General features: G+C 53.2%; 1 protein-coding gene across 1 annotated transcript; it reads left to right on the forward strand.

Moving 5' to 3' along the window:
• The first annotated feature begins 7,161 nt into the window (after positions 1-7,161).
• On the forward strand, positions 7,162-10,186 carry HOXD1 (homeobox D1). Its single transcript, XM_040604306.1, has 2 exons — positions 7,162-7,917; positions 8,056-10,186. Exons 1-2 carry the CDS (start codon positions 7,479-7,481, stop codon positions 8,325-8,327), a joined length of 711 nt encoding a protein of 236 aa, XP_040460240.1. The 5' UTR covers positions 7,162-7,478; the 3' UTR covers positions 8,328-10,186.

Genomic DNA, 10,186 nt, shown 5'->3' on the forward strand with positions numbered 1-10,186 from the left:
CTGGCCGCGGCAGAGGGGCACCGCTGCCTCTCTGCCACCAACGGGACAGTTAACATGGGGGTGGGGTGAGGTGGGGGCAGAGAAAAAAAAGAAAAAAAAGGATCGATGCTGTGAACCCTCGTGTTTCCTCCTCTCTAGTTACACGGCTGTGTTGAATCCCTCGCTGGATTTACAGAGATACTTCTTTTGTAAACATTGTCATTAAAGTCTCTTCCTGACGGTACATGTCGCTCTGAGAAGACTATTCTTATCTCTTTCTAAAAGTGTCGAGTTAAAGATTAATCCGAACTTCTGTATTCCCCACCAAACCATCTGACGCGCCACTTCCCAGTTTGACAAACACTGCAGCTCCTACTCCATTCTCTAATGACAGGACCTGGCATTCCTCTTGTGAGAAATATTTTAACTTCTCCAATTCTGGTCAACACAGACAAGTTTTCTTTCTTTTATTTTCTTCTTTTCTTTCTCCTCCCTGCTTTCTTTCTCGTCTTCTGGTATTTATATTTGGCTGGACAGTAACGATTCAAAATATTACTTAGGGTTTTATTTCTCCCTCTGTGCTATTTTAACAATGTCGTGCTACATTGAGAAGTGTATCTTTCGTTTAATTTCACTTTTACCCAAGCAAATTTGGATATATGTGTTGTAGGTCTGTAAGCAAAACAGAACAGAATAAAGTGCTTTGTTCGGAGACATATTTTAACCATTTTGAGCCCTAAAATTGTTTTCTATGGAAGTTTTCACACAAATTGTTAGAAGCTCCATCCAGGAGTAAACAAAACATACAAACAATGCAAAAAGTAAGGCTAAACACCACTTGTGAATTATACTTCTATAATATTCCATAAATATATATATATCTATGTTTGTATCTCCAAAACTTTCTGTAATCAATGTACCCATGACTGAAATTGTCCATGTAGGGTTTCATGTGTGTTCTTGAAAAGACAGTCTGTTTTGCATCACCTGCCTCTATCTTCGAAACAGCAAGGCACCACCATTTCTGCAGGGCTGTCCCTGGTGTAACCCGATGTGCTTTTCCCAAGTGTTCCCCACCTTCACGCTCTATAGGCTGTTCTTCAGTGTTTGCTCTGACTTACACTATTAATTCTTAAATGTGTTAAGAAAGAAAAGGCCATTTATAGATAGCCCTTCCCCAGACCTGAGGAAGAACTGGGTTTTGGAGGAATACTGATCACAAACACGGTGTTACAACGCACACTGCCCTGAATTATTTTCATAGTGCAGAAAGACAGGGTTTGCAGACTTGGCTTCCAGTGGGGGAGGAGGAGGAGCATGTGTGAGGGAGAATCTTCTTGTAAATAAATTCACTTTCTTCTCTGTGACTCTGGCAGAGGTGTCTCGTTTGTAACGCGATAGAAGTCCATGATGATAAACCTAATTATTAGAAGTAATGTTACTTTAGCGAGATTGCTGGCATTTTTACAATGTTTGTACAAGCATCAGCCATCTAGAGGAGAGAGACACTTTGGCACAAGCCAGACTTTTTCTTGGCCCATCATTTAAAACCCATAAATTATAAACAACCCCCTTTCACACTCAATAGGAACTCAGATCCTTTGCAACAGCATCTGATGTGATGAACTCCGGTCACCTATTTAAAACACAACTCATCAGCCAAGGCCAGGCCTGGGGCTGATCCCAGCCTTGCCTTTCTCTGCAAATGGGAGCTATAGCACCCCTTCCCCTCCTTCCCTGCTCCCTCTGCTCCAGACCCATAACGAGGTCACTGAGCCAGGGCCTCTAAGTGTTGGCAGTGCTGCAGCAGTGTCTGGGGTAGGGAGCTGCCGACAGCACTGGCTGAGAGGTGTCAGGTGCACTGAGCTTCAGCAAGGCCATGCAGGTTCTCCTGTTCAGATCAGCAGGTTTCAGGTCTCCACATGTTGGTTTGGCCCTTAAAGCAGTCCACCATGGGTGGATAATGGGGCTGCAGCAGTTTCCCTGCAGCAAAAAGGACATGAAGCTCTAGTGTTCAGATGAGGCTTGGTTAGCTCCATCCAGCCAATGCAGGGCTGAGCTGCCTCTTTGCACCCTGTTTCTTTTGAGGGGGGTCCCATCCATATCCCTCTGTCTAAGGCCTAGTGAGCAGCATTGGGGCAGGGGAACCTAGGCAGGCACAGCCAGGGGTCCCCAGGGACGCCACAGTCTTGTGGGTGCCACTTGTGTGGGGCTGGGAAAACAAAGGCAAATGCCACCTGCTCCATTAGCAAGCACTCCCTGGGCAGAGCACTTCAGGCTCCCAGTTCTGGTCCCTGGGCACCCCACATGGCTGCCACCATGGGACCCTGCCTGAGTCACCCAGGGCTGCAGGCAGCCTTGCCCATGGGTGAAGATGAAGCAGCTGGCTGCACACCCAGAAGGCAAGGACAGGTGGGGTGGGGGCTGGCTGGGGGAGGCTGGCTAAGAAAGAGGGAGCCCACCAGTGTCAGCTAGAAGCCCCCTGGCTTTCTTGGGGACCAGCTGTGTCATTGTTGCTCCATGACAAGAAGTCTGAAAGTGGGATCCACTACTGGGGTCTCCGCACTCTTCCAGCCCTGTGGAACAACCTGCAGGATGGTCCATGCACAGAAGGGACTACTTGGAGAGGGAAAAAAGGGGGTCAAGGGACTGCCAGGGTGCTGCTGGAAGGGTGCCTTGTTGACAGGTGTTGGCTGGGGAGGGAGGGAAGGAGCTGCAGGTCATAACGCCACCTTTCTATGTGCCAGCCCGCCCTGTGTGCCAAGCGGCTGGATACAATGGCAGCCAGTGAAGGCGCAGCGTGCTGCACAGTGGAGAGGCCCAGGCGTGCAGCATCACCGCAGTAGACCTGCCTGGGAACAAAAGCTGGAGCCAGCCAGGCAGCACAAAGGGGCTGGTGCTGACGGGGCAATCAGGGCCGCAGTGGCTGGCTGCGCACCACGTGATGTTATATATTGATGAACCAGCTACCTCTGCTTTTAAAAGGTGCAAGATGGGCTGGACCAGAGCTCCATTGGCTGCAGCCACTTTCCGGGGACTAAGCAGCAGGTTTATGCCTGAACAGGCAATGGCTCTCCGTTCTCACGTGAGCAGCAGCAGTGGATACAACGTGGTCCTTGCTAGGCGTGGGGCTGGTGGGGGAGGGAGAGGGCTGGCCCTATTAAGGGTCATCAATCACATGATGAGCACTTTTCACTGGACAGCGGTTCCTCCTACTTCTGCTAGGGCCTGAGCCAGCTGGGACTCGACCAGAAACCCTGGCCAGCAGAGGCAGAACCCAAAAGCCATGGAGTAACATGGCAGGTTGGGATCAAGCCCCTTTGTCACGGAGGCTGAGGTGCAAAAGGGAACACAGTGAGGTGTCCATGCCTGCACATCCCCAGGCCTCTGCAGATGCTGCTCAGGAGCAGAGGTAGGCCTTTGTCTCCAACTTCAGAGCCCAGGGTCCTGAAGCTCCCTGAACTGCTCTGAGATGAACCCCAGAAAGGCTTAGCTGCAATGACTGTAAGCATAAAGCTGAACAAAATTAGCATGGATCTGTACTAGGCAGGATGAGGTCTTGTGGGTAAAAGTGATCCCGAATGTATAATTTGAACACTTGGGTTATTTTTTTCTTTATTTGCTGATGTGCAGTTTTTCTTGCAACAGCATAAGGTTTAAGAGAGGGTAGACAACCCTATGCTGAGTGAGGTGCATAACCTCGATCTTCCCTCCAAGGAACCTGGGCTACCTTTTAGGATCTCTGGAAGCAAGAAGGGCTAGGCAAAGCAGAAATCTTGGCTGCTGGTGCTTTGACACCTCTGTTTTATGCACAGCAGTGTGGCTTACCTCGATACCTCTGGGTTATCAATATGCATAATTTTTCCTTCCTACTAACTTCTCAGCCACCGGACAGGGAACAGGGCATTACGTGGCACAGAGGCCTGTGTGGAATTGCTCTTCTGGGCAAATCCTTACAGAAAGAGGGAGGGACTTTCCTCTTCTCTGTGTTTGTGCAGAGGATCTTTGTAGTTAATCACATGTACTGGGAGAGCAGAGGTCCCTGTCCCAGGCCTGCTGAAACTACCCCAGGGACAACCAGGACAGTGGAACTTGTGGCAGGGAAATATTGAGGGCAAAGGGAAACACACCTTCCTCAGGAAAGCACGAAGTGCCCTGCCTGCCTGCAAGGGCTGTGCTTGTGCTGGAACTGAGCCTGGCTTCCCCAGAGTGGCAGGATGATTCCTCTTCTTTGCCCTGGGGTCTCTGTACATCCCTGGTTTTATCCACTTTACAAAATAAACTCCCCGGAGCTTCTCCTTTTCTCATAGCCTTCCTCCCAGGGGCCTTTGATAGTTTGCCTGGGTTAACAGGGCCACCGCTTAAATCCTCGGTGTTTGCTTACCTCTCTTTGGGATGCTCACCCACACACTGGCTATCTTCATGCCATGGATGTACATCCATTCCTACGTATTGCTGAGAACCAGCTCTCCCTAGCTGGCAGTGTCATAGCAGCAGAGGGGCAAGGACAAGGTCATGCTTGAACCAGGCCTTCCATGTCGTTTTCCTGAGGGCTGGGGAGGGATCTGTTGAATCTCCTATGTGTTAGTATTGTGACAAGCACAGAGGGTGGAGGCTTGCTCCAGAGAAGAAAGGCAACATGGTCCAACATCAAGAGGTCTCTGGCTCAGGGCTGCCACTGCTTTCAACACACACACTGTGCAAGCAGCCTCCCCAGGGCACTGCTGGTTAGTGTCTGCACCCAACAGGGCTCAGGGTTTTTTAGCTGGGCTTGTTCCTACATCATGTCTTAATTTCACAGTGGCTGTCAAAGGTTTTTCAGTGGCCCATGTGTTTCCAGAAGCGTGGTGGCACAGGAGTTGGTTTGGTCCATTGTTCTCACAGAGGTTTCTGCCCCAGCAGCTCCCCGGGCTCATGCCACCACTGCACTGCTTGCACAGATGTCCATAAAGCTCCCAGCCATTCTCAAATTGCCTTTGACAGCATTATGTTCCCCCCACTCTTCTTTTTAACCCACTGTTCTTCTTCCTCCTTTTGACATTCAGGGACTCTTTCCATTAGACTTCTTGCAAAAAACCAGCTGCAGTCACTCAGTTTTGTATCACTGGCAGTTAGCTATTTATGTCTGAACACTGTGAAATTCAGGAGCATAGAAAATTGCATCCCCCTCAAAAGCCAGAGCAGCAAGAGATTCTTTGCCTGTGTTTAGCCACTGATTTCCAATTTCCTCATCCTTAAACAGTCCTGCAAAAACAAACAGGTAACAAACAAGAAACTTGGTAATAGAATCCAGCTGGGTGAATGGAAAGATCTTATGCTGGTGTGAACATGGACAGCTCTTTTAGTGTTTAAAACACAGCTTTAGGTGTAATTAAACCAGTTGCAAACAGAAGACTCAAGTAAAGCAGCAGCCCTTCTCCAGAGCCAGTGCTGTCTGCTTCGCTGCAGGCAGGAGTTTTTTACAGCAGGGAAGACTGAAGAGCACAGATGCTCTCCTGCATGGACAGCCTGTCTCTGCTAAAGAGAAAGCCTGGTGTTCCTAGGCTTCTGTTTTGTCAGAAGATGGTATTTTCTAAACTGCTGATTGCCATGGGTATGCTGAGCAAATTTGTATCATCCAGAATTCAACTGCTTCCTCAAAATGTAGGTTTCCTGACAAGGTGTATTTGATTAAAACTGTTCTTCTAATTTATACCTGCATCCTCTGCAAATGGAAATGTAGGTGATAACCCATTATTACTGCAGCAGGGCAACACAGCTCAGAACAGTAAACAAGTCTGTGTCCGGAGAACAGCTAACTTCAGGTCTCTGAGCTTACAGTGGCTGCTCTGCCTGTAGACTCTGAGTTCCAAGCACATTAAAGCAGTAATCTGTATAGCCAGCCTTTGCTCTGTAATAGTTGCTTTATAGCGGATGGGCTGGATGAGCTGGGGAGAAAGCAGGGCTGATAGAAGACTGTGTCGTTGGTTAGATGCATATACAGGGAAGTGCTCCTGTGTCCATGTGGGCTTGCATCTGCCTGTACCAGGGATGTGTCCTCTGCAGGAAAAAACCCCACCAGGCCTGCTTGGAAGCATTGTCTGGGCATAATGGTGGGCCAGCTGGGGCTGAGCTGCAGAGCACAAGTCTCCATGGGAAAGAGTTGAGGCTGAGTCCGTGAAATGGTCTGACTGCGTCTCCCCACGTCCCTTCTCTGCCATGAGTCAGACCTCTGAAATCAACAAAAGACGCAGAATTTTTCCTTCTCTGGGGAACCTGGTTGCCCTTGGGTGGTTGCACCATGTCTGGTCCTTGCAAAATTTGTGGCAGTGAGCAGCACTTGGCCAAGAGCTTATAGAGCTCTTTGGGCTATTGAGTGTAAGGCAGTAGATGACGGGCGAAGGCATTTCAATTTCATGCTTTTATTTAGAAAGAAAATGATTTTTTATAAGGTACCATCCTTGCATTTCCCAGCTGAGTCCACATCTACCTCCTAAAGACTTAGATAGTTACACATCTAATTCAAAGCAGCATGATGTAGCCTTTCTTCATGTTCCTTGTCTGTCCAGTCCCCAGTCACCAAAGCCCAAGCATGCTTGCTCAGCACACCCTTTTGCTGTTCTGAACAGCTTTGACACATGGTTATCAGTTGATGACTTGGATGAAACCCATCATTATCCAAATCAAACATATGTATAGCTCAGACTGGATGGTCAAGCATCACTTGGAGCCATTTAGGGAAAGATGATCACTTTCAGAGTCCAGGCTTCATAACCTCCGTGCCTGTTCCTGTTCCCTGCTGTTCTGGGGGGATGAAAGCCAAGAGAGAGAGCTGGAGGGTTTGGCTGGGCAGCGCAACTTGGTGCACTCTCTGCCAGCTGCAAACCCTCAGTAAACAATGCTGAATCCCCAAGGGAAAAATGAAAGCCCATTAACGGGGTGAGCCTGGGGATTCACTTTTGAGAGGCTGCAGAGCACTTATCTGATGGAACGAGACCATTAAGTGCCGCGAGGTGCAGCAGCCCCCCCCCTCACCAAGGGTGCGGACAGCCTGGGGTGCCTGCGCAGCCCGCTGCTGCTCCGGCTGCTCCCTCGGGCTGCGTGGGCTCCCGTGGGAGCCTGCGGGGGCCTGGCCAGTAGCAGAGCAAGGGGAGGGGGCAGAGGTGCCCTGGGACGGGAGCCCGGGTAGCGGGAAAGCGCCGGCTCACCCACCCTCCAAACTCCCGGCAAGCGGCTCCGAAGTGCCCGGCGGCTCCGGCGAGGGCAGAGCGAGCGGCCCGTCGCGGGGAGGCCCCGAAGGGCTCGGGGGGCTGCCCGCCCGCAGCCCCCCGCCGGGCCTGGGCAGTCGGGTGTGGGCAGGGGAGCCCGCGGCGTCCGGGACCCCCGATGAAGGCTCCCCCCGCCGGGCTCCCATTGGCCGCGGGGCGGAACGTGCCGCCCCGCTCCCGGCCCTATATCAGGGCAGTATTGCCCCGGCGGGGCGCGGGGCAGGTGCGGGGAGGGGCGCTGCCCCGCGGGCCATGGACCTGGGGTACTTCCCCCTCGCCTGCCCGCCGGCGCTGTGCCGCGGGGCCCCGCAGCCCCCCTGCACCCGGCGGGGGGGCCGCGCCTTCCCGGCGCTGGGCACCGTGGCCAGCGCCGCGCCCTCCCCGCCGCCTGCCTGCGCCGGGGCGGTGGGGTGCCCGTCCGCCCCCGCCGCGGCGCCGAGCTGCGGCTACCGGCCGTCCCGCGGAGCGGGGCCGCCGGGCTACGCCACGTCCATTTTCCCCGGGAGCGGCCGCCCGCCGCCGGCGGCGGAGCCCGGCCGCCCCTGCCCCGGCGCGGGCGGTGGGGGGCCGCGGCGCCTCTCGCCCTGTCACGGGGCCGCCCCCGCGCTCGGCTCCCCGGCCCCCGCGGCGGCCCCGGCGGCGCCCCGCACCTTCGAGTGGATGCGAGCGAAGCGGAGCCCGCCCGGGAGAAGTGAGTGGGGCGGCGGGGCGCGGGCGGGGGCTGCTCCCATCCCGGCTCCCCTCTGCCCTCCTCCTTGCCCCGGCCCCGACCCCCGCCTCGCTCCCTTCCCCTGTCCCCGCTGAAGCGCGGTGTTTTTCGGCGTTGCAGGCTGCGCGGCGCCGTGCGGGGGGGAACCTCCCGCCTGCCCCGCACGCACCAGCTTCAGCACCCGGCAGCTCACGGAGCTGGAGAAGGAGTTTCACTTCAGCCGGTACCTGTCGCGGGCCCGCCGCCTCGAGGTGGCCCGCTCGCTGCGCCTCCGCGACGCCCAGGTGAAGGTCTGGTTCCAGAACCGCCGCATGAAGCAGAAGAAGCGGGAGCGGGAGGCGCTGGCCGCCCCCGCCGCCGCGCCCACGGGTGCCCCGGGCGGCCCCGCGTGAAGCCCCGCCGCCCCCCCGGGGGTCTGCGGGGCCGGGCGGGAGGTTGCGGCCGGCGGGGCACCCGAGGTGGCCTTTCAGGCGGGAGTGCGGCGATGCAGCTCCGCTGTTTTTTCTGTTGCAACTTATTTACAGTTTTATTTATGAGGATTCAGGGAACGGTGCCAGCCCCGAACGCTGCTGCTGAGTTTCGAGCCGGGCCGAGGAGGCAGCGGGTGGGCGCAGCTGGGAGCTAACGGGGGCTGCCGCTCCCTCTCTTTATGGGGGAGGGGGGGGCTGCCCCAAGCTCCCAACCTCTTCTTCGTATTGCATTTAAAAAGAGATCCGCAGGCTCAGGCAGAGTTCACACAGAAGAGGGGGAGAAACCCCGAGAAGGCAGAGCAAAGTAGAGCAGGGAAGACTTCTTACGGGAAGGGGCAGGGATGGCCACTGCCACCAGTATGAGTCCAAGATCCCCTTTTGAAAAAAGTGCCCTTGTGTTCTGTCCTATCCTTCAAAAAATGCTGCAAAAAAAGAGGCTGTTTATGCTTGTATTTATTCCTCATTCATTCCTATTCCTTTGCTGATGTGGCCGATTTAGTCCAAAATCTGTTCAGTAACTGTGAGGGAAAGTTTTAAAAGAAATAAAGTCATAGGAGGAACACCTCTTCCCATTCAAACTGCAGGGGTGCTGGGATTTTCCTTGAAGAGGCTGCCCGTGACTGGGCATCTGCTGGCTCCCAGCACCTCTTGTGTGCCTGGGCAAGGACAAGACAACATAAAGCCTCTTACGAGCATCCAAGGCCAGGCTCTGAGATCATCCAGCTTTCCCAGGCTTGATTGTATCTTATAGTTAAAGAAATGCACCATATTAAATCAGTTTGCAACAAATCTTACCATAAGAAAAACCTCAAAGACCTGTTAAAGTGCAGAAAGATGCCCGGGTTTGACCACAGACCTCTGCCAGTGAAAGACCAAGAGGATTCCTGGATCTTTTACTTGGCGTACTTGTTCAAAAAGAGTGATGATGACTGATTCCTCCATGCAAGCGCAAAATTCACCAGTGATCCTCACTTCTCACAATTTTGTCTTTCCCAGAGATAAAATTCAGTATCAAAGTGGACAAAGGAGCCAAGTTTAGACTTTTCCTACCTGTGACTGGGAAAGCATAACACCAATGCAGAAAGGAATGACATCTGGATTTATGGGAAGGTGATTTTATTTATCTGTGGCACAAAACTACTTTGGACAAGTCTCTGCTCTGGATTTCTCCTGGGTGTTGGACTTTAAGGTGCAGAACACATTGTAGCACCAGGGGAGATGGATCTCAGAGGATCTGTGACCGCTGCTGTTTGGAAGCCAGGCCCAGACACCAACATTTGTTGGTCTTTGTTGGATGCTTCCTGGGCAAAAGGAACAGAGAGAGAAGATGAAGGTGGAGGTTTCAAATCAGCAAGTCCACGACGTAAGGGATACTTATTCTCTATAGTACCTTCCATTCCCCAAGGCACCCTTCTGCTTACAGGCTTTTTTATGAAGATTTCTCTTCAGCCGAGGGACTGGGAAGCCACTGCTGATGGCAGCTTCAGCAGAGGTTGGTGGGAGCCCTGGGAAACAGTATGCTCCCAAAAGCTGGACAGGTACATTGGAATGATGCTGCGGCAGCAGGCTTACGGCTGAGCTAGGGCAGGAGGCCTCCTCAACAAGGAGATGGGTGCCCCCACAGTGAGCATCTGAGGGGGGGACCTCCCAAGACAGAAGTGTTTGGTTATGCATCATATCCTGACTGTACCTGGAAAGTACAATAAAGCTAGAGGCTCATGGTTGTGCATGCACACAGAGACATTTTTGTTCTGTATATGGTGTTATGGTTCACATCCCAC

This window comes from Falco naumanni, chromosome 8 (genome assembly GCF_017639655.2).
Source record: "Falco naumanni isolate bFalNau1 chromosome 8, bFalNau1.pat, whole genome shotgun sequence".
In the NCBI taxonomy this organism is placed as follows: Eukaryota; Metazoa; Chordata; class Aves; order Falconiformes; family Falconidae; genus Falco; species Falco naumanni.